This window comes from Equus przewalskii, chromosome 8, assembly GCF_037783145.1.
Source record: "Equus przewalskii isolate Varuska chromosome 8, EquPr2, whole genome shotgun sequence".
NCBI classification, from domain to species: domain Eukaryota; kingdom Metazoa; phylum Chordata; class Mammalia; order Perissodactyla; family Equidae; genus Equus; species Equus przewalskii.
In genome coordinates, this window is record NC_091838.1 from 63,825,278 (window position 1) to 63,850,466 (window position 25,189).

General features: G+C 38.4%; 1 protein-coding gene and 1 long non-coding RNA gene across 13 annotated transcripts in view; one reads left to right on the forward strand and one right to left on the reverse strand.

Annotated features, from left to right (window-relative positions):
• Window positions 1-23,487, reverse strand: part of LOC139085264 (carbonic anhydrase 13-like) — a 59,692-nt gene extending 36,205 nt beyond the window's left edge. For 4 of the 12 annotated variants that reach the window (XM_070631939.1, XM_070631933.1, XM_070631941.1 and 1 more), the window contains exons 1-4: window positions 14,870-15,006; window positions 13,131-13,236; window positions 8,694-8,750; window positions 8,166-8,274 (exon numbers count right to left, since the gene is read on the reverse strand). Coding sequence is in view for 5 of the 12 variants with exons in the window: in XM_070631933.1 (XP_070488034.1) it covers window positions 8,166-8,195 (30 nt within the window). In the remaining 7 variants the exon portion in view is untranslated. Of the gene's footprint in view, window positions 1-8,165; window positions 8,275-8,693; window positions 8,751-11,982; window positions 12,176-13,130; window positions 13,237-14,869; window positions 15,007-17,757; window positions 17,822-23,421 lie in introns of those variants that run through there. The other 8 variants (XM_070631942.1, XM_070631936.1, XM_070631935.1 and 5 more) reach the window with 6 other exon arrangements.
• A 28-nt stretch (window positions 23,488-23,515) lies between these two features.
• On the forward strand, window positions 23,516-24,789 carry LOC139085265 (uncharacterized). The gene is made up of 2 exons (XR_011543488.1): window positions 23,516-23,683; window positions 24,075-24,789. It is a non-coding gene; the product is annotated as an uncharacterized lncRNA (long non-coding RNA).
• Window positions 24,790-25,189: the final 400 nt, after the last annotated feature.

Sequence of the window (25,189 nt, forward strand, 5' to 3'; positions counted from 1 at the left end):
TCAACAACTACAGCAAAGTAGCAGGGTATAAAATTAACGTGCATAAATCAGTAGCATTTCTATACACTAACAATAAACTAACAGAAAAAGAACTCAAGAACTCTATCCCATTCACAATCGCAACGAAAAGAATAAAATACCTTGGGATAAACTTAACCAAGGAAGTGAAGGATCTATACAATGAAAACTACAAGACTCTCTTGAAAGAAATAGGCGATGACATAAAGAGATGGAAAGACATCCCTTGCACATGGATTGGAAGAATAAACATAGTTAAAATGTCCATACTACCTAAAGCAATATACAGATTCAATGCTATCCCAATCAGAATCCCAAGAACATTCTTCACAGAAATTGAACAAACAATCCTAAAATTCATATGGGGCAACAAAAGACCGCGAATTGCTAAAGCAATCCTGAGCAAGAAAAACAAAGCCGGCGGAATCACAATCCCCGATTTCAAAACATACTACAAAGCTACAGTGATCAAAACAGCATGGTACTGGTACAAAAACAGGTCCACAGATCAATGGAACAGAATTGAAAGCCCAGAGATAAAACCACACATCTATGGACAGCTAATCTTCGACAAAGGAGCAGAGGGCCTACAATGGAGAAAAGAAAGTCTCTTCAACAAATGGTGCTGGGAAAACTGGACAGCCACATGCAAAAGATTGAAAATTGACCATTCTTTTTCACCACACACCAAAATAAACTCAAAATGGATCAAAGACCTAAAGATTAGGCCTGAGACAATAAGTCTTTTGGAAGAGAATATAGGCAGTACACTCTTTGACATCAGTTTCAAAAGAATCTTTTCGGACACTGTAACTCCTCAGTTGAGGGAAACAATAGAAAGAATAAACAAATGGGACTTCATCAGACTAAAGAGCTTCTTCAAGGCAAGGGAAAACAGGATTGAAACAAAAAAACAGCTCACTAATTGGGAAAAAATATTTACAAGCCACTTATCCGACAAAGGGTTAATCTCCATAATATACAAAGAACTCACACTGCTTAACAACAAAAAAACAAACAACCCGATCAAAAAATGGGCAGAGGACATGAACAGACATTTCTCAAAAGAAGATATGAATATGGCCAATAGACACATGAAAAGATGTTCATCATCGCTAATCATCAGGGAAATGCAAATCAAAACTACACTAAGATATCACCTTACCCCCGTTAGATTGGCAAAAACATCCAAAACCAAGAACGACAAATGTTGGAGAGGTTGTGGAGAAAGAGGAACCCTCATACACTGTTGGTGGGAATGCAAACTGGTACAGCCACTATGGAAAACAGTATGGAGATTTCTCAAAAAGTTAAAAATAGAAATACCCTATGACCCAGCCATCCCATTACTGGGTATCTATCCTAAGAACCTGATATCAGATATCTCAAGAGTCCGTTGCACCCCTATGTTCATTGCAGCATTATTTACAATAGCCAAGACGTGGAACCAGCCTACATGCCCAGAAACTAATGATTGGATAAAGAAGATGTGGTATATATACACAATGGAATACTACTCATCCATAAAAAAAGACGAAATTGGCCCATTCACAACAATGTGGATGGACCTCGAGGGTATTATGTTAAGCGAAATAAGTCAGTCAGAGAAAGACGAACTCTATATGACTCCACTCATAGGTGGAAATTAGTATATTGAGAAGGAGATCTGATTGGTGGTTACCAGGGAAAAGGGCGGGTGGGGGGAGGGTACGGAGGGGGAAGTGGTGTACCCACAACATGACTAACAAAAATGTACAACTGAAATCTCACAAGGTTGTAATCTATCATAACATTAATAAAAAATAAAAATAAAAAAAAAAAAATAAAAAAAAAATGAATTTGATGATTGCTCAGATTCCTTCTAATTCTAAAAGTCAATGGTTCAAGAAAGTTAAATGGGAAAAGGCAAAAGCAAAGATTAGGAACTTCAGTACAACTCACTTATTTCCAACGCAGGATTTCCTGTTATTTTTAACATTCAGTGCCCTGACTCTTTAAGGGAAGGAATCATTGTAAATGTCTACTGTCTTTTGTACTACTCTGTTGGATCATGAAAAAGACTCCCAGTTAAAAATAAACAACTCCTTCTTAACAATTTAAAAAATAAATAAATAAATAAATAAATAAATAAAGATATTTTTCCCTAAATCCCCTGTTTCGCATGATCTTCTCTTTGATTTTGCTGACCTTGTACTTTTCAGGGACTCAACCTCCATGATGGATGCAGGATTTTTGCACTGGCATTTACAAGCACCGCAATTCTCTCTGCAACAGAGTAAGATACTATCTTTGCCCTACAGGACTTTAGAACTTAAAGAACAGAGTGAACAAATACAAGAAGCTATCTCCAATTTCTCTACATTTGAGAAAAAGGAGATAAGTTGATATATCCAAAAGTGCATTTTAAGACACCGGAATGAAGTATCAAACAGCACAGTTTTTAAAGAAGCTTGAAAATATTTCTTCTGGGTTTCCTAATACTAAACACCCTTGCAAAGAGAGATTTTATTAAAAGAGTAAGGCAGGGGGCAAATATTTGTGTTTGTGTCTCTACTTTTGAAAGTGCAAAAGAAAAATACCTAAGCACTTCTTTCCTCAGATAATCTATCTTATTGGGGACAGGATGGGGCATTACAGCACTGCTTCTCTTTTAAAAAGTTATGTTATAAGTCTCCCTCATTCTTAAATTTTCAAAAATTCAGTAGCTCAATATGCACTAATGTTCTAGCCTCATCAATTTACACCCCTATGCATTATGGAGATGACATTTGCAGGTGAAATTATACACGAGCAAAGGATGTGTTCCTCTGAGCACCACAAACAAGACCTCAGTTCTATATGGACAGAAATGACATGATATTTGGGCCCTGGTATGCAAACTCCTTAAGCTGAAAGTCTTGACTGTCAAACTGTCTGTAATCCCTCCTAAATAATTGGCATACTTGGGATTCTGACACATCCTTGCATTTAACATGATCCTTATGGCCCATTATTTCCTGAGAATTCCTAGCCATTGTTGTTAAAAATCATCCTCACCCTCTGCTGAAGTATAATTACCACATAGCTCTCGGGATTGTAGGCCTTTAGTTCCTTTACCCTTAACATAGTTTCTTCCATCGACACCTAAGGATGAAGAGTAAAAGGCAATTTCATCTTATTTTGTGCAAAAGTGGCTGGAAGTAAACTCACCCTCGTTTAGGTTTTTGCGCTCAATGTCCATAAGGGATCTTTGGGCAAGCCTTTGATCTCATGAATCTCCTCCCCATCAATTTCAATAAAGTATGCTGGAACTCACTAAAACCAGACAAACTGATCATCTAGCTGGTAATGCAGCTCCTAGAAGAAAGCCATTTTTACAGCTATTTTCTAGCCATGATCTCAAACATTTCTCATCACACTCCCACCAGAAGATCTCAGCTAAAACTGCTCGTTGTGGTTAAGGATAAGGTGGAAAAACTTCTATTCAGTGACAGGCAGCAAAAGAACCTGGAACACCTACTGTGTTTGAGAAGTCTCAGGGGATTAAACCTTTGAGACTTTGTCATATTTGATCATTTTCTGTATCCCAGTTCTTCCAGGGCTTTCCTCAGAAATCTCATATTTAATCCACTACATTCTCCTTAAAGATGGCTGGTGGGCACTGTGGGTTCTGCCCATGGCCACATCACCTGTGTGATCAGCAATTCCTTGTACTGCGCACTTTGATTCACTGATGCCCTCCAGGGAGATGTGGGCTTCTGCTTTCTACTTCTGCTTTCATTTTCTCAGCATCCTGCCTCTCTACTAAACTTAATCTCTCCAACTATTCGAGGACAATAAAGAGGAGTAAATCTTTAATCGATCTCCTTTTGAATCCATCAGCATAAATTCCTCTATTTTTCTCATTGATGGAATGTGTCCAATAAGTCTTTGAGTCTTTTAGGACTATGTACCAGGCTTAGCACTAGCCCACTCTGACATGAGGGGAGTGCTGCATCATCCTTGTTTCCTCTCTTCCCACATAAGCCATTTGCTCATTTTTACCACCAAGCTCATGATGTTAAATGTCTTAGACCTAGATCAGGGATGAATTCAAGGACTAAAGAAATAAAACTCATTGATACTTAGTAATTAACAAGAGTGATAGCCACTAAATTATACATCTGAGCAAGTTTCCTTTTTATTTCTCCCACTATATTCACTCAAAATAGTGGTAATACTCAGCAACTCCACATGAGGTGAGAAATACATTATGTCTAAGAAGTCCTGAGCAATCGTTTCTTTCTCTTCAAAAGGCCTTGTCAGAAATAACTCATGCTATTATATAAGACAATAATTCTGCAACTCAGCAACCCATGTCACATATGCCTAAAGACTAGGTTCCAGGACTTGAAGTTTTCCATGCTGGCAACTTTGGAATTTCACTTTATCTGAGTCTGTGTCATAAGACATAGATATTTCCCACTTATGTTCTCTTCAGGACTGCCCATGGGCAGTCCTGGCCATAGGGTACCACAGCAATCATGGGCATAGAGATGGGATTTGAAAGGACAGAAATGGGTGAGTTTGCTTAAAGTAAGATTACTGAATGAGGAGAACAGCTATCCCAGGCCTGAGACCTGAGTTATTGTAATATTTAAAGGTTGGAGAGAAAGAAAGGAGAAGGTTCTTAAGGAACAGTGATAAAGAGGGATAAGAGAAGTAGTAATAGAATATGGAATGTTTCCAGAGGAAGAGAGCAGTCAACTTTATTGAATGCCCTTGAGACTTCAAGGAGAAAGCAATGATTAAAAAGTATCTATTGGATTTGTCAACGTGAAGTCATAATGGAACTTAGCAAAACAATTCTCGATAGTGTGATGGAGGCAGAAAGAGAAGTAGAGTTGGGTTGAGGGGGAAATGGGCTGCAAGGAGATAGAGATGGTATATGCAGAAAATACGTTCAGGAAGTTCGCCTGTAAAGAAGAGTTGAAGCAACAAGATCAAGAATGGTGGCTGGACATTTTCAATCAAAATAATAGTATTAATTGATATAATTTGAGTGTTATGCTAAACATTTTACATGTGGTTTTAATTTAATTCACAAATGAATCCTATGTGGCACATACTATTATCTCTATTTTACCTGTGAATGAATGGAAGTATAGAGATTAAGCAACATCCCTAAGGTCACTCTGCTGGGATTTCAATGCAAGCAGTCCAGTCCAGTGTTTGCATTCTTAACCACTGCACTGTCCTATCTCACCATAGGATAATGCGTGTATTTGGAAGGTCCAGACTTTCCACTATGGCTTTGATACTCGGGTTCTACCTAACTTCTCGCTACCCAACCTTTCTGAGCTTGCTATCTGTGTATGTAATGCATGTGTTGATGGATGTGTGGAAAAGAGGAAAAACTATACAAAAAAATGTTACTGTTTCACAACACCTCCATTGGTCATGAATAGATTAGAAACTTAGGAACATTTCATCCATTTCTCGAAAGAAATAAATAGATATTTCAAGAATTCTAAAGACCGCACTTTTTTCTGTCCCTCAGAAGGCAAGGAGAAACACAGCCTCACATAAAGGAAATGATTCTAATAGAGATAGAGCATTCCAGGGGGATCTGGTTGAAAACACTTAAAGTCAAACATGATGAAGTTCCTGAAAAAACCTTAAGAAGCAACTGCTCTGACTGAGAGAAAGAAAAATGACATAATTGGGGGCCCCTGGGCTGGAGCGATGTTATCCTGGGATGGAGTGTGACAGGAAGATAGAGAGCACAGGGTCCTCTTCAAGGACTCTGTGAGTGCTGCGGGAGGGAAGCTTGGTCTTGTGGGTCCCACGTGGTGAGGACATCAAGTCCTTTGCTTGGGATTCTGAAAGCATTCAGGCCTCTGCGGGAGAAATAGTATTCCAGGCTGGGAAACTACTCCCCGGCAATTTTAAATGACTCCTATCTTCCTCTCATATTACTGTGATGGATGTAACAGAAGGTGTTGTTTTAATTTAATTTTAAGAATGAAATATCACTTATTCCATGATGGCAATAACTTTCTAACTTTTGCAGTTATAAGTCACAGGAGTCTTGCCTCCAATCTTATCTCCTACTCTTATAGTCCTATGGAATAGAGCCACAAATTCATACTATAACGTATTATGAAACCCAGATATTTGATGAATGAGTATGCACTCTTTATAACATGGGTTTGGTCTACATTTTCAGCCTCTCCATTTGCTACCCACTTCTAGGTACACAGCTCCAAATCTAAACAGGTACTAGAAGTTTCCAAATGGGTTCATTTCTCTGATTTATGTTGCCTTTGTGTATTGGTCGCTGTTGTCTGCTTAGCAACCTTTCACTCATCCAGTGAAATGCAGCTCACACATCTCAGCTTCCCAGAGGCCCTCAGGAGCTTCTTCCACTGCTCTCTTGGCACAGTTCTGCATGTTCCTGGCACGGCACTTTCTGTTGAGAGCAGAGATTATACCATATCCATCTTTGTGGCACGAAGGCCAAGGCAAAGTGTGCAGGATATATGTGACCAGTACATGGTTGCTCAATAACTACCTTGTAAATGGCGAATCCAGGAACACAATTCAACATCTGCTGGTGTCCCCTAGTCCCACTGTGTTAAGGGCAGCATTCTAGGAAGTAGGAGTGTTTTAGTTAGGGTCGTACATGAAAGACGTGGCACATGTAAATGAGGTAACTAAGAGTCGAAAAGGAGAACTTTTTATGAAGGAGTAGGCAGAGTTAAGGGAAATCATCAAGGGGTCATGAAACAGGTAGGGCACCAATAGCAGGGCCTGTAAGGCCAAGGTAAGGGATGGGTTACCAGAACTGGAGAGAGCCAAGTGTGAGCGCTACCTGAGAGGAGCTGTGGCCTTAGAAGTAAGAAACCAATCTGCTGCCAGGCAAAAAGGGAAGCCAAGAGATCATTAGCTGACATGTCTCCTACTGCTCTCTGTTCTCCCACAAGTGCTTTCCATTGACCAATCCCAAAGGGAAATCAGAAGGTAAAGGATCCAGTTGTTGTAGGCTATAAAATTCAGCCTCCTGAGGGCTCTGAATGTGGTAGAGGCAGACAGAGATAGATTGAAACAAAAACATCCACCACAGAGAGTGAAGTCCAAACTCTCTTCTTCAACACTCAGAGGCAGATGCTGGCATACTAAGGCATCTGGGAGCCAGGATAAGATAAGGAAGTTGAAGAGCTTTGAAATTAGAAAGGCAGCAAGCAGTCAAAAGCCAGGCTTAATATGGGCAGTCCTAATAAAGCATCAGAGGAAAGAGCCAGACAGAATGGTGGAACCCAGGTGTGGGGCAATGGGCCACGAACCTGGGATTGAGCAAAGGAGTTTGAAGGAAAAATAGAAGGTGGGGCCAGGAGAAATTCTCTAAAACAACAGAGTTGGTTGTAGGGACTTTTTACAAAATATCTACAGATTTATTTACAGGTGAGGGAGGAGCTGCTAAGTCTGCAGAGCTGGTTTTGGCAGATACAAAGGGACTAAGATATGATTCTTAACTTTAAGAGCTTTCCAAATGGCTAAAACTAAAGGGGCCAGCCGTAATTCCAGAGTGCAGTCCACCCCTTGGCATATCCGAGCATCTCAGGTCTTTGAAGACTCTCCTGCGATTCCTAATCCTTGAGAACCGTTTTTGAAACATTTCCAGAAGACCCTGAAATACTCTGATATCACAGGCATCATGTTTATAAAAGTGTGTGTGTGTGTGTATATATATACATATAGTATATAATATAGACATAATTACATATAATAAATATAATAATTACATAATTGTTAATATTATACATCAATTGACAATATATTAATTATGGATTAATTATATAATTATATATTAAATATATAATTATATTATGTCTATAATATTGCTATGTCTATAATATATAATTATATTCTCATGTTCTTCAAAAGAATTAGAGTAAGCTGGTATTTTTGAGTCTTTTAAATTCTAATCAAATCTCAACACATAGGACATGACTCAGAACTTTCTTCTCAATCTCAATCAGCTCAGTGAAGAGAAAGGTCATTTGCACAGGTAACAGTCACACTAAATATGCATCTCCGTAGTCCCTCTGTACCACCAGTTCTCCTTTCGTGCTGCTGTAGCCCAGAATCTTTTAATGGTGAGGAAAAGAAGCTCAGTTCACACTCACTGAAGCAAGGCTGAGGTGACTGTGGCTCATCTGGATCCACGGCCTGAAAGGGCTCCGCCTTATCTGGGTCTCCTTCCCCTTCTATGGCTTCTTTCTCGAGACTCTCATCCTGTAATAGGAAAGACGGTCACCTGCACGCCCAGATTCTCCTCCGTCCACTTTACCAACTCCAGGGAAAATACATTGTGCCCTGCTGGCTGTGATACAATGTCCTGTTGTCCCCCAGGAGCTTGTTCTTGGTCTTATGCCCACCCCTGTGGCAAGAGAATGAGTGGGATGCGGGGGAGTAAGTGACACCTCCGTTAACTCATGGAATCTCTGTCTGTGTCTCTCTTTGTCTTTCTATATTTCTATCTATCTTTCTAGAAATAGATATATCTTTGTATGGAGTAGTAGTCTTTTGAATTATGTTGATTTGAATTGTACTGAAGCACAGAATGGGAAGAAGGGAAAGAAACAAATAAGGGGCATAGGTGTGCCATCACTCTACCTTCGTTCTGCCTGGGAGACATCACACATCACAATTACCTGCAACACTGATCCTTAGAAGTCCTAGACCTGAATTTTGTTCTTCTATCCAGTGGCCTAAGACCAGAAAGGATTTTAGATATAAATATCAGGAGGCACCAATACCCGTCTTGTTAAGTTGTAAGATGCCTCCTACACCCCTTCTTTCTTCTGTTCCCTCTCACCTCCCAGTTTCTCAGTTAACTTAGGCATATGCACTTGTCCCTGCCAAGTGATTCAACCCAGGGAAGCTGAAGCATGCCAAGGCTGCAAAAATAAATTTATTTACAGTTTCATATCTTATCTCAAAAATTCGTCTAAATGTCGCAATCTAATCCACAATGTGTTTATTTTAATATGAAACAAAATGTCTACCAGGCACTTAAGTAAAACTGATAGAGAGAAATGCAGGCCATATTTCTCCTTTGCACTGTACCTCGCTGGCACGCTGCTCTGAATACCTCAGTCCAATAAGCCAGACTGTGCTTACTGCCTCACACGAAACCCAAACTCGGGTAAGGCCTTTAGGATATATTGCCAGCTAGAAATCAATCCTACTGTGCCAGTATCACTTTGATATTCACTGAAATTTCAGTTTCCCCAAGTGTTTTGACGATTGCTAGCAATTTCCCAAATGAGGAACTCGCAACCATAGTTTTCTAAGAAGCAACTGCATCGAGGTATTTCAAATTGTTGTAAAGTCCATGGCAATCTTATTGTCTATTTTTTTTTTATCAAGTTGACATTTTTGAGGTGAAAGGCCTTTTTTTTAACGAATTAAAGCAACATATTGCTGTTAAATTGACACATTATACCTGGCAATTTGACAGGGCCATCAGCCAGTTTGAGAAGGTGGAGTTGTTCAGGCTGCGAGGATAAATGCACGCATGCTCTTCCCTTCTGCTGACCTGTCACTCTCGTTCTGCTCCTGGGGGAATGCTTTTGGCCATTGTTCTCCACCACCCCTGCTTCTATCTTCAGGGAAGCCCCTCCTCTTTCCTTATCCTCCTTGGCCACAACTGATGTGGGTGTTAGAGACCGTGCCTTCTTTTGGGGTTGTATAGCCTTTGAACTCTGATTTTTTCTTCAAAAGTTTGGGACTTAAGGATTGTTTTAGGTCTCACACAGTCAAAGGATTTTTTAAACCAGAGTCGTGGTTTCTTTAGCAATGCAATCCCTTCAAGAATTAGTAGCTTCTGATCTCCTTGCTTTTGGTTCCATGTGCCAGCAACCGCACACAAAGTGCTTTGATGGGAAGAGTTCTCAAACCTGATGTACTTCTCTGCTTCCTGATTCTCTGCTTGCCCAGCCCTCTCTCAAGTCAGTGACCATTTCTCTGAGGCTCTCTGGAACTGTAGGTGGGAAGTCTACATTCTTCATCTAATCTTTGCCCCACATCACTTTATTCAACTGAGGAGTTTTATTCAAACTTTTTCTTGAATGTCTTCTAACATCTCATCATTAAATATTTGGCATCCTCTAACATAGAAACATCCTAATTTCTGGACTCTATTCTTTTTCGATTCTACTTATATATTGGTCAGTTCTCTTCTGATTTTTTTTTTAATAATAATCTTTCCAAAGGCAGACAATAATAGCCAATAGACATCAGTGCTCTTAGCCTAGTCATCCATTTCTACTAAAACTACAAGTTCAAGGCTCCTGCCTGTTCCGTCTCCTGAGTTACTAGAGGCAACAGTCTTTCCAGCTGCTCTTCCATAGTATAAAATGGACAGCTAATTTCTTATATATCCTAGCCTCTGATATTGGCCTTCTTGTTGTCTAACAATGAAGCCAATGTTATATATTATAGCTTTTTTTAAAGCAATATGATTCAAAATACCAATTTCTTTATTAATTAGGATACACCAAGCTTTGTGTAAATAAATGTACCCTCAAAAGTGGTTTAACACAATAAAAGTTTGTTTATCATTCGCATCACAATGGAAAACAAATTGGGCAGCCTCTCCATCTTGTAGTGGTCCCCATGTGGAACCCTTGGCTTCCTAGGCCACCACAGCAGACAAAGAGAGAGCTGGAGGACTGCAGGGTGTGATTTTAAAGGCCAACCGTGGAAGGGGGGTTATATCATGACTGCCTACATTCTTCTGGCCAGAACTCAATAATTGGACCCTATCTAGTTACAAGGAAATGTAGCCTTTCTGTGAGATCTGGAAGAGGAAATGTTGGAGTAAACACATAGCATTTTCTCTGCTACAGGCAACTACAAGCTAATAGTAGGTGCACAGGTTCTGATTTCACCATGTATTGGCTGTGCGTCATTAAGCAAGTTATTTAACCTCTATGAACTTTGATTTCCTTCTCTGTAAAGTGGGGATAATGAAAGGATAACTACATTAGAGGGTCATAGGTTTATATATATAAAGTAATTAGAACAAGGCTGGCATACAGTCAGTGCCTTATAAGGTTATATATGTGCCACATAGTAAATTGTTGGGATGTCGCTACACAGCACACCAGGATAATTAGCAAATGTGCCATTTTAGAGGAAGTAAGATAGTTTTAAACCCTAGCCCATGTGACTCTACAGTGGAAATAATGTGTACCTTCATGTCTCATTTTGTGTCCTTTGATTTTTAGCTCATTTCAATTTTACATGATTTATTTTAGATTGTCTACTAAGTCAATGGGATGAGACACTAGTGAAAGCTCTTCAGATGGGGCTAATCTGGTTCTTGTTCAAGGAATATTCTTCCTAAGACTGTAGAGGAATTATCCGATTAATGACTATCAAATTTACCAGAAAGTGAGTCTGTATGCGAAAACATTCTTTCATTCATAAAATAATTTATTCATTTACCAAAACTGAATAAACATTTAATATGTGCCAGACACTGAGTTAAACAAAAAAGCTACGAATAATTGATTCTCTCTGTGGCGGTTGAAGCAGATTATATGCTTATGAGTAGAATTTACTATTATTTACATTTTTATAAATAAGAATTTGGAGTCTGAAAAGTTGCCATAGATGCTCTACTTTCTCCATTTAGCACAGGAAATGATAGAGTTAAGATTTACATCTAGGACTGTCTCATTCCAGCACCTACACTTTTTTTACCCCTCCAGCACGTTAGTCAGGGTGCTGGCAGGAAACAGCTAGTACACTCAAAATGGGTAAGTCACGGCAAGTTCTAAAAAGGAGCTATGAAAGAAATGTAGACAAAGTATGGGGAAACACAACGGATAGTGTAGTACACTAGGGCTAGTAACAGCTGGGCACTGTTAATACTTGTAGTCTTGAAATGAAAAGAGGAGGTGTCATTACCAGAAGACAGACAGAGAAGGTTACCTGTCAGAAAATGAGAATTTTGGTCCAGGGCTGTATCCAGCCCAATGTGATCCCACAGGGAAGAAACTGAGGCAATAAATACTCAGTGCTTCCCTCCTTTTTATCTCCTGTCAGTTACTCTCATTGGCCAAAATGAGTGGAAGCAGGAGAGCAAGGAAGCCCACTGATGAATAAGTCCTTATAGTGTAGCCTCCTGAAGAACAGAAGAAGGTGGGAAAAGAGGAAAGAGTGAATTTATTGGGAACATCAAAAGATATCCAACACAGAAAATGAAAGAGAATGAGTCTGAAGCGGCCAAAAAGATAACCATCACAACCACTTTAAAAATGGTGCACTCACCTAATTATATAGAATTTTTTTTAAAAAAAAGTTATGTCAGTCAAGATTTTACAAAGGATTTAACTTAATTTTCACAGAAACAACTTTCTTTTACTATGCATATTACCTCTGTTTATTAATATTTAGTCATTTTTTGTAGTAATAATTGAACTGGCAAAAACAGGTTTGGGAACAAACACGTTTGACTCTTAATAAGCACACATATCAATGAGTTGTAAAAATTAATAAAAGAAATCCCAACTAAAACTGAAGTCACAAAGGCCCATAGAAGGAGCTCTCACACTCCACAACTTGTCAATTACCCCAAACAGGAAGACATCAATTACAGCGTCGGTTAATTACAGTGACAGTTACAGACCCCAACAGGAGGAGATGTACCTTGTACTCCCAAACAAGAAGTGCAGCTACTTTACTGCTCCAGCTGGAGGAAAGAAGACTTCCTTCTTGCCCAGAAACGAGCCCAGCCAATGGAAAATGCTGCAGCTCAGCCAATGAGAAGCCATCATCCCCTGAACTTTTCCTTTCCTCCAATGAATTTTCATTTTTTCCTTGGGGATGACTTCGTTTCCTTGTCCCCACCCTCCTTACTATAAAAGCCTTCTACGTTGTGTAGCCCCTCGGAGTATCTCTCTGTTTACCACATGAGATACTGCTCCATTCATGAATTGTTTATTAAAGCCAATCATATCTTCAAATTTACTCAGTTAAATTTTGTTTCTTAACAGAATGGTAGCTGAAGCAGCAGGCATAACCCAGATTCCCACTCCGCAAGAACTCAGTGGCCAGTGGAATAGGTCATTGTGATTTACCAAATGATGTAGCACATCAGTGAAACCAGCAAATCAGATTTGAAGGACAGAGAAGAGAGCTTCTAGTGAAGTTCTATGCCGAGCATCTGACTGTTTTGCTTGGTACCTTAAATAGAAAACATTTATCCGGCTAGAGTATTTGAAGTCATTTTTCCTAATCTTTTGTTCCTTATAGTATCAACAACAAAAATAATAAAATAAAAGATTTTAAGTATATATAAAATAATATAATAAAATAAATTAATAATGTAATATAAATATATAACTATAAAATAATACAAATAACTCAAATTAATATAATAAATAACATAAATAAATAATATATAAAATAAATAAATATAAAATAGGATATCAAAAATTATAGATACTCATCATAGATCTGATATTCTTGTGGTTGCACTATTTATTTACTTTATTATAAAATATTAATTGTGGAAAGTTGAAAGTGTAAAGAAACAATAATATCAATGATTTTGCCACTTGAAGATAACTCTTGTTCATAAGCCAGTTTATCTGGTAATTTATGAAAAACATAAAATATACTTAAATTATTTAAAATAAAACTAGAATAATGCTATATACTTTGTGTTATTATTTTTATTTTAAGTAAAATTAGTATACACTAAAATTCACACATTTTAGAAATGCAGTTCAATGAGTTTTGGCAAATGTGCATATGCATGTACCTAAGACCCTCAGCAAGATATGGAAGAGATCCATTACCCCAGAAACTCTCCTTATATTCCTTTCCAGTCAACCCCTTCAGCCTGTGGAAACCCCTGTTTTGATTTCTATGGATTAGTTTTGCCTATTCTAAAGCTTTATATAAATGGAAGCATGTAGAATATACTTTTTCTGTAATGCTTCTTTTGATCAGCATAATGCTTTGGAGGTTCATCCGTGTAGCTACGTGTAACACGTACCAGTAGTTACATTGCTAAGTAGTCTCAATTTGTTTATCCATTCACCTACTGATAGATATTTGGGGTGTTTTCAGATGTTGGTGCTTCTGTGAAAAAAACCTTCTTTGATCATGTTTTTACAAATTTAGTGGACATGTGCTTTCACTACGTCTGGTTTTCAGAACCGGAAGATAAGTTTATGTTGCTTCATGCTACTGAATTTAATTTGTTACAGCAGTAATATGAAACTAATACATTTTCTTTTATTATTTGTAGAATTGGCATATTCCAATAGCTCCTGGGTAGACACAACACCTTGAAATTTCTCTAATCTCGTTCCAAATTGCCACAGAAATCCATATTAGTTTACCTATAATCCCCAAATACAAGACACCTTAGGTCAGACATCTCTCCTAAACACAGAGTTCTTAAATAAAAGGGGCAAAAAAGATGTGTTTCCAAGTGCACTGGGAGGCAGACAGGAAAAACTACTAGCAAGTATATTTCTGCTTTAAAATGAACAAATATGGTTGATACAAATATTTCCAGTAATCTAAGAACATCTACTATGATGAAACTTGCTCAATTTTATAAAAATTAAGGTATAATTGACATACTGAGAAAATCGTCTTGTTATTTCACCGCTTTTCAGACAAGTCTAAGCAGCACCAGAAGCTTCCGCTTGCCCTGGTACTGAACACCACGCCTGTTCCCTTGGCATTCACACCTAATTCCTTTGTGCAACAGCTTTAGGCTATTCCCCCTCTTAAATGATGTGAAGGGCAACCCACTAACATTTTTGTGTTGCTCCTTTTCTCACTTACACTAAAACTTTACCTGCATTCAGGAGTGTAATCAGCGTCTCCGTTGAATCAAGTGCACGGCTGAAAAAGAATATGTAGGAAGAAAGAGAGAGTTTTCTGATCTTCGGTCTCAAATGACAACATAAGCAGTCAGGTACATGGCCTTGGTCCAGCATTTCTACATATGTTATGTATTTTTACTTCCTTGTGTCAAGGAACAGGTAATGCTTTACCAAGAATGTAGACTAACTGGCTTGATTAGTTTTACATATTTTTTTAAAATTTAATGAAAACGAACAAAAAGTAAATGTTTTCTTTAATTTTGGTTTCATTAAAACCTACTTATCTAATCCTTCAGTTAAACATTGAAAAATACATTTAAGAACATTTCCTTAAAGAGAGAAAAAAAGAAAAAAGGTGGGCTTAAAGGTTGGCTTTCATATAGCAACACTGCAAACTCTAGCTCTGATTAAGAAAATACTTTTATTACCAAGCTTTTGCATCCTGGTTCATAAAACTTTCTGCATCAGTCTTGCAATGAAAAATTTCTCACACTTTTTTCTCCCCAAGATAAATTTTATAAAGCATAGATTATAGGAATTTTTTATTTTCATGTAAATCTGAGTCAGGGGCCTAGAGAAAGGAAAAACAGCTCTTATATTGTGCTTATCACTCTCTCTTTTTATTTCCTTGACAAATCAACCTGTTAAACCAATATGTATAAATTGCCCATTGTGGGCATTATTCTGAGATGCCAAGCATATGAAGAGGATAAGACAGAGCCCCAGCTTGAAACATGCCTTAAAATGGACAAATAAAATCTATTAGAGGGGCTGGCCCCATGCCTGAGTGGTTAGGTTTGCACACTCAGCTTTCGTGGCCCCGGGTTCATCAGTTCCGATCCTGGGCATGGACCTGGCAGTTCTCATCCAGCCATGCTGGGGTGCTGCCCCACATAGAAGAACTAGAGGCACCTACAACTAGGATAAACAACTACGTACTGGGGGGCTTTGGAGAGAAAAAAAAGAAGAAGATTGGCAACAGATGTTAGCTCAGGGCAAATCTTCCTCACCAAAAAAAGTGGTATAAATTTTAAAAAATAATAATCTGTTAGATATTTTTAAAAACCTATTGTTTTAAAAATCTCAATCAACAGATTCAATTTTCAATGATTTTGGAGGAGAGGGGCTCACAAAGGTTAAAAATACATATATGTGAAGACAACACTTCCCCCTACTCAAGGGCCATAATTAACTAGACTCAGTAAAAGATGAACAACTCATCCAGGTTTGCTCATAAAAGTCCCAGTTCTAAAACTGAAATCTCGTATGCCAAAACCCCCCTCAGTCCCAAGCAAGCTGAGACAGGTGGTCGCCCTCTTTATACATGACCAGATTCAAGTAAGTCTAATTTAAAAGAACTCACTGGCTTTCTCATGTATTCCTAGCATGCTGCTAGGAATAGTGGAGAATAGTATATGCACTAATTATTGCTCAATACAAGAGTCTGAACTTTTGACAAGGTAACACATGTAGTCAAATAGTATGTTTTAGTTCTATTTATCCCTTTATTTGAAAAAGCAACAAGAAAATTCAATGCCTTATACTATTCAAATAATAAAGAAATGCAAATCTTCAAATTGTCCAGTTTCAGTGACATTCCCTCTAGCAGTCACGTCACTCTGGTTGTACCAATTCTAGCCTACTCACACTAGAAATGTCATCTGAACATAGCAATTTATAATTACCGAGGGAACAATAACTTTGAATTATTTCCCGTTAGGGCTTTGCATCTATATTTTTAAGTGACAGTGTGAATGAATATCTGTTTTTATACTGATTTAAATATTTCAGGACATGAGGGAAAAGTATTATATCATTTGCTTTTTCAAAATTTCTGCTATTGAGGCCAGCCCAGTGGCATAATGCTTAGGTTTCGAGCACTCTGCTTCAGTGGCCTGGAGATGGATCCAGATACATTTATGACAGAATAGAGAGGGCTTGATGGCAATTGGTGCAAGGGAATGGAGAGGAGAAAAGTGGGACTCATGATTGCAACCTAGGCTTCTAGCTAATTCACTAAGTGGGGTGGTCATGCCACTTCCAGAGGTGAGGAGAGGACAGGAGGAGGGAGAGGGGCTGATTTGGGAGATAACCAAATCAAATTAGCAGTTCTTTTCAGGACACTAAATATGAGACATCTATGCGATAATCAACATAGATACTCTATCCCAGTGTGGGAACAAGTAAGTATTATTTATTACTATTAATTAATTTCATTGAAATCATTCAGATTGCGAGTTGGGATCCTGGGTGCAGACCTACACACTGCTCGTTCAAGCCGTGTTGTGGTGGCATCCTACATGCAGAGTGGATTAAGATTGGTAAAGATATTGGCTCAGGGATAATCTTCCTCAAGCAAAAAGAGGAAGATTGGCAACAGATGTTAGCTCAGGGCCAATCTTACTCACAAAAAGAAAAAAAATACTGCTTTTAGAGTAATTTGGAACCTAAAACAAACACATTAGTCCAATCCAAGTATGATATATTTTCTTTTCATGCAACTAAGTTAAAACCTGGTGAGCTATCATTTGGCTTTCAAAATTGCACAATTTTATTGACTGAATAAAGTGAGGTCTCCATTTCGATTTGGGCTCTCAGTATTTCAGATTCATATTTTTTCTATTTCTATGATTTTTTAAATCACAGTTTTCAAAAGGTAACAGATTTTGACTTATTTATTACACTAAATTTAATCATGAAAAAATGACATTTAACTTCAATAGAATCCTCAAATCTTCAGGTAGTCACTTATGATTACCTTAGGTTCTCAATAAATAATTGCTGAGGAAACACTCCAACAAAGTAATTCCATTCACTAAAGATATGAAGGTTAGTATTAATAGTAATAAATAATACTTACTTGTTCCCACACTGGGATAGAGTATCTATGTTGATTATCGCATAGATGTCTCATATTTAGTGTCCTGAAAAGAATTGCTAATTTGATTTGGTTATCTCCCAAATCAGCCCCTCTCCCTCCTCCTGTCCTCTCCTCAGCTCTGGAAGTGGCATGACCACCCCACTTAGTGAATTAGCTAGAAACCTAGGTTGCAATCATGAGTCCCACTTTTCTCCTCTCCATTCCCTTGCACCAATTGCCATCAAGCCCTCTCTATTCTATCATAAATGTATCTGGATCCATCTCCTTCTCTACATCTTCGCTCCAGCCACCTTAGACCAGACCGCTATTGTCACTTTCCTGGATCACCGCAGGAGCCTCCTAACCATGCACTCTCCACTCTTGCCTGTTCTAAATCCATACAACCTTGAGAGTATGCTTAAAACATACTTTCATACTTGAAGTGACTTTGGGGTCACTTAACTTATCCATTTCAAAACCGTGCAATGGTTTTCTGTTGCACGTGGAACAAAGTCCAAATTTCTAACACTAGCCTATGTTACCTTGAAGGATCAGGCTTTGCTTAGCACTTCAGGTTCATTTTCTGCCACTCTTTTGACACACTGCTGGCTTTACCTCCACGGATTCTGTCTTAGTCCATTCAGGCTGCCATAACAAAAACAGCACGAGCTAGGTAGCATATAAACAATAGAAATTTATTTTTCACAGTTCTGGAGGCTGGAAAGTCCAAGATCAAGGTGCCAGCAGATTCGATGTCTCATGAGGGCCCACTGTCTTTTTCGTAGCTAGCCATCTTTTTTCTGTGTTCTCACGTTATGGACAGGATGAGCAAGCTCTTTGGGGTTTCTTTTATAAGGAGACTAATCTCATTCATGAGGGCTCCATCTTCATGACTTAACCACCTCCCAAAGGCCCCACCTCCTAATACCATCACACTGAGGGTTAGGTTTCAACATATGAATGTTGGGAGGTGGGGGTCACACAATCATTCAGCCTGTAGCAGATTCCACAAGGAAGAAAAGGTTCTTCCCAGATTTAGGGCCCTCACACAGACATTCTCCCTCCTATGAAAGATTCTCCTTCTTTTTGCATTCCTTAAATGTCGCCTCCTCAGAGATGCCTTCCCTGACCACTCTCTCCAGAGTAAAAAGTTACTGTCCTTCTGACACTTATTATGACTTATAATCATTTGCTTTTTTGCCTCTGTGCTGTGTGTGGTATCTTCCCATGACAAAAATGTAAGATCCACGAAGCCAGAGCTTGGATGTCTTGCCCACTTTCTATTTCTAGCACCTAGAACAATGTCTAAAACAAACTGAGTCAGTACCTGTTGCAGAGTAGGTATTTCATGACTTTTTGTGGATGAATGTTAAACACTATGTCTTATATCATTTAATCCTTAGTGAGAGATAGATACTATTAACAGCACCATTTTACAGATGGGAAAACTGAAACTTAAACTTTCGGTGTAATTTGCCTGTGGTCTCACAGGTAGAAAGTGGTGATGTCAGAATTGAACCACATCAGTCCACTCTGCAGCCCAGGTTATCACTGGCCTGAGACTCTGGAACTACAGGCTCTGAGGAGCTGGGGCAAATCAAACATGAGCCCTAAAGACCCCTCTTCGGGCAGATTAGGGATTATAGAATTGTGATTTCTCTAACTTTACCATTCCTTCTGCATTTCTTAGCTGGAATTTCTTCTACTACAATGGGAGACTTTATACTGCATGTGTTTCATATACTTCTTATTGTGGGCAATTGAAATGACTAAATAACATGGATTCTAAAACTCAGGTAGGAATTTTGAACAGACTTAAAAAATATTCTGTGACTACAGAGAGTAACAACTGGTACTTCTTTCTGTTTTCCCTCCCTGCCGTTATTGGTCAGGATTCTTCCTCTTATCTAGCCAACAAGCAATTATTATCTCCTTAAAAGCTCAGTGACAAGAGAGATCATGCATTTTCCTTTAAAACAAATTATAGTTATTAGAAATCTCCCTGCAGAGATATTATATTGAAATATCATACATTGAGTTGTTTAAGTCTTGGGAGTGATGGGTTTAAGGTGACTTTAGCAATCATTGGTAGAATAATCATAAGCTAAAACTTCCCAAAACACCAAAACTGATTCACTCTCTCACTCATACAACCTTCCGCTCTTTTCTTCATACCCTTTCTAGATGGTCTCAAAAGAGAAATTTGGTGACAGTACTGTAGAAGAAGAAATAAGGGAAGAGGTTTCTTTCCCACCTAAATCCCGTTATCGTATCCATAAATTAAGTGGAAAAAGAAGCAACAACAACAGTGAACATAAATACAGCTCCATCAGAGATCCAGATGAGCCAATTGACCTCAAGCCACGACTCAGGAAGAGCCAGTGAAAACCAGAGATCACCCAAGATAGAAAACAAGAGGATTGATGGTCAAAAAAAGGGCTCAAGCCTTAGAAAGAAGTACATAAAAATGACTGCTGCCATCACACTCACTTGGGTTTAGTGTCTGCTTATGGGGGACTTTTAGTCTATTTGGTTCGGAGTCACTGGGCATGGGGGGAAGTGCTGATTCTCCTGGTTGGTGGGTAGAAAGGAAGAGAGATATGCAGGGAAATCTTAAATTTTGATTATGGAATTTTTATCATGGGGACCTGATTCATCCACAGGTCTACAATGGTATATGTCCCCAACAGGAATTTATCTGTATAAAGAATAACCTACTAGGAAACAAGGTAACCTAAGAGGAGAGGAGAATTGAGCAACATGAGAAGCAGAGAGTGTTACTTGGTATCTCTCTAGAAAGCTTTCTCAGCATGGAACACAGAGTGAATTTGCCCATTGTAGGCTACAGAAAATCCAATGACGCTTTGTCACACTTAGGGTTCCTGCCCCTTGTGGCCTTGGTAACCTTGGTTCCTGGAGGGAAGCCCTCAGAGTATTCACAATCAATGGCTCCAAAATCGAAAGGAGTCAGGACCAAGGGAAAGAAGCAGCATGATGTGCTTGAAGAAAGAGGAAGCAGCACCCTTGGTATTTTCAGTCTTTTCCATGATGGATGGCGCCTGCAGCCAAAGTGACCGAGATGATGTACAAAATACCCCCAGGCACTCCCAGAAATAATTGAGAGAGCTCAAGGTCCTGAAAAGGAAATAAGACAACAGAGCAAATCTGTGCTTTACAGTTAATGTGACTCCATTAGCACCTCAGACAGGTATAGCCAAGGAAAACATGTACCACAGATAGTGCACGTGTGTATAAAAATTTTAAATCTCCTGCCATCACGAATATTATGTTTCAATACAGGGAGCTGAAATAAGAAATATAAAAGGAACTTGAAAATTATGTCAATGTTTCATATCACACAAAGGACATATTCAAGGTAATTCTTGAGAATAAATAAGATAAGTGTGTGTGTGTGTGTGTGTGTGTGTGTGTGTGTGTTTTCTAAAGGGAAATAAATCAAGTATTCCACCTTTCCTGGTGTTATCTTCTTTCTTTAGTTTTATTCCTATTCAGTTTGATTCCACAGTATGCCATGCTAATATCCTAAACTCCCTTATTCTTTTGTTCTTTCATTGCTACCCCGTGGCAAATAGCGGACCAATAACCAAGAATCCAGCTTCCCATCTCTTCTGTGACTACATCTGGGTTGATGAGGACTGCCTTGAAAAGTCCCATTACTGGGAAAATTGACATCACTATGAATATGCATTCAGCATTCTCAGCTGAGCCCTTACTGTGGATCACAAGGACAACCCTATTATTCTAGTCATTGTGCGCATCCTCTCCTTACAATAATTCTTTCTCTACATTTCTCAAACATTTCATGTCTCCACGTTGCCACTCCCTCTCAGCAGATGATCTCAAGTAATTCCCCAAATTCTCTAGAGAAATTGAGGCCATCAGATGAAATTCATCTCAAATTCCAGTCTTGAAATCTATAAAAATACTCAAATTTACTCCCAAATTTTACTCTTCATTGTTTTGATGACCTTCTTAGGAATCTAGCATGCTTAGTTATCTTCTCTCCTTTCCATCATCAGTCAAATATATTCAGCTGTCTTTTACATATATGTATGTGTATATGTATCTATGTGTGCATGCATATGTATGTGTGCATGCATGTACATGTATATGTGTGCATGTATGTAAATGTATGGATGTATGTATGCTTGCGTGTATATGTATGTATTTGTATAAGTGAGTGTGTGTGTGTGTGTATGGATTCTCCCTGAAGACTAACTACCCTTCCAGCTCCTATCCTAACTCTTTTCCTTTTCACAACAAAATATCACGGAGTTGTCTACATTTACTCTCTTGCTTCTCATTCCTCTCTTAACCTTCTACTTCTACCATTCCACTAAAAGTGCTCTTGCTGAGTCACTAATAATTTAAACATTACTAAAAGGTATACTTTTAAAAGTAAACATTACTAAAGTATACTTTTCAGTGCTCACTTCATCTTATCGCTTAGCCTCATTCAACAGAGAGTTCTTTTTCTTGAAACAATCCATTTGGCTTCCCTGATGCCTCTGTTTCTGATTTTTTTCTCTATTTCTCTGGCCACACTGGTCTCCATTGGTGGGTCACACTCCTCCACGCAGCAATGGGATATTGGAGTTCCCTGGGGCTCTGTCCAGTACTCTCTTCTTAGGCAATCACTAACATTTTCAAGGCTTCCATTACTATATGTATCTTCTGCCCAAATCTGTGTCTGAGCCCATGACTTATAGATACAACTGCCCACTCAGACTTTCCATTTGGATTTCTCATAAGCACCTAGAACTCTACTTTCCCAAAGAAGAATTCCTGAACCTTCTCTGTTTCTTATGGGCATTCATGAGACTATGTATTCATTCTTCCCTGATCCCCACCTTCCCTGGATCACTTTGCACAGCCAGTCATCCAGGCCTGCCAATTCTGTCTCTAAAATGCTCTCTGAATCCATCTCTGGTGGCACCACCCGAGTACATGTTTCCATCATCTCCTATCTGAAATAATATAATAAAAATATAATAGTCTTCCAATTGGTCTCCTGCATCTCACATTGACACTCTTGGGTCACCACTGAATCTACTCTCCTCATAGCAGCCAGTAGGATCTCTTTAAAACCATAATTGTGATTAATGAAGCTCCTCTGTTAAGATCCTTTAATAATTTCCTATTGTCTTTAGGATAAAGTCCAAAATCCTTAATAATTCTTTTAAGACGTTTCAAGCATTGGCCCAGTCTTCCTTCTTGCCCTTTTCATACAATCGTCTTCTTTTCGGACCTATTAAGCTTTCTTAAGACCCTTGAACACGACAGCCTCTTTTCCTTGAGTCATCACACAGGCAGTTGCTCCTGCATAGAAGGCTCTTGCTCTTTTCTGTGCCAGCACACTCTTCCCGTCCCAGATGAATGATCTCCCCCTTGGGGAAGTTTTCCCTCACCATCACCACCCCCTCACATCAGGCCTTATGCCTACCTGTATCATATCCTAGTGCATAATCAGGGCTCAAAAATATTTGCTCACTGACTTTTTAATTCACTCCCAGTTCAGAAAGGCCTGAAAGCTACTAAAACTTGATGTGAAGCAGGAGAAATGAAGGACTATTCACCCTAGCACTTGCCCAAAGTCAGTCTTACTCAAAGGAGATACCGTAGGTGGAAAGGAAAACGCCTTACCGCCCAGCTGTCAAGAAAGGCCCTGATAATTTGCTACACGGCCAATTGCTGTCAAAATTCTGTTTCTCCTTCTATTGAAATGTGGTAGCTAGGCAACTCCAATAACATTTGGAATCCAACCCACAAATATCTCACTCCAAGACAGAATAAAGTGCTAAAACTCATTAGTTTTCCTTGAGTGACACTCTCCCTAAGTCCAGGAACATGAGCCAAATGTCTGTGAAGAGGTTTTTATAACTACCTGTACCTTAAGCATACACAGGTATTATGTTTTATTGACTTCATTGTATGATATAGTCAGAGTGTCTGATACAATATGTGAAAAGCTTGAATTTTCCTACTGTAAGATGAAGTCCATATGTAAATAATTATCCTGTTAACATGGCACTTATTTGGAAAACTGACTGCATATTGCAACACTGTAAATTAAGCAAAACAAGCAGTTATTTCAAGAGGACTTTTCCTAGCATGAAATCTTTGCTGTAAGATTTGTCCTGTAAGTAACAAATTTAAATGAAGTTATAAATCAAATGTCTTGTGTATACATACTTTGACTGAAGAAAAAGGCCTTAGCAGATAACCTTACCAGATGATGATTTTAAGACGGAAGCAACTATTACAACAGGATTATTCAAACCTTTGTCTTTTCACAGATTCGAATTAGCTGAAGATTGAACATATCCACGAAGGGACTCTGAATATCACCAACATTAATGTGATTGAATTATCATGGATTTTAAAGATGAATAATGGCTACTTAATGCTCTGTCCTCTCAAAATTCTCTAGTGGAAAGTGACCAGGTGTTTCCTTTTATTTCTTTTTAACTTGTAAATGTGTATATAAAACCATCATGAGAAAGTATTAAGCCTAAAGATATTAATTCCCTGATACAGTGTTTTAATACCTAATTAAAACTTCCCATTTGGGGAATAGAAGTGAGATGGTGGAACTGGTTGACTAGAGAAGATTCTTTTTTTTTTAGTTACTTATTAAGCAACCTATCAACTATTTTTGTATTCCCAATTTTTTTCGCCTGGAATTGTAAGCACATTCTAACTTTCACTAATACTTTTGATTAATACAGAAAAGTGTTTTATTTCTAACAATGTTGTAATGTTTTGTTCTTTCCCAAATCTGTCTGTCAAGTAAAACAAGACAATCTCATTATCTTATATGATTATTCTTAGCCTGTAAGGAATTTTTAGCCTGAGATTTTCTCAATAAAGCAAACACATTGCTATACAAATAATGACTGTATATTTCTCAGATTCACAAAAAATATATATTCATGGTGAATATATAAACCTTTAAACATGTAATGAAACTTCTAAAAAGTGAAATAAAATATCCAAATATTTAAATACAGATTCAATTTCTTAAAATTCTTCTCCAACTTATTCACGCACAATTAACAACCAAAAGTTCTCTACTTTAATCTGTACTTTAGCTGGTCGTAGAATAAACACATTTTGCTCAATCAGTTTAACACAGACAAACAGCAGTAGTTAATCTACCAGAGAGAAATTGGGGCACGTCTATCAGCTATCTGACAGCAGAATCATGTCCAAAAAAAGTTTGGTGACAAGTAATTGAGAAACCGCCTGAATGCATTTTGGACTTTGATTTCTGAACAATTTTCAAGAAGTTCAGTCCTGGCCAATTACGCAGTAGCATGCTTGGAAAACAGGAAACTGTCTTAAGAGGAAGTTATTGCTGTCATTTGTAAGATATCTCAGACGGCTCATTCAAGGACAGGTAAGGTATTTG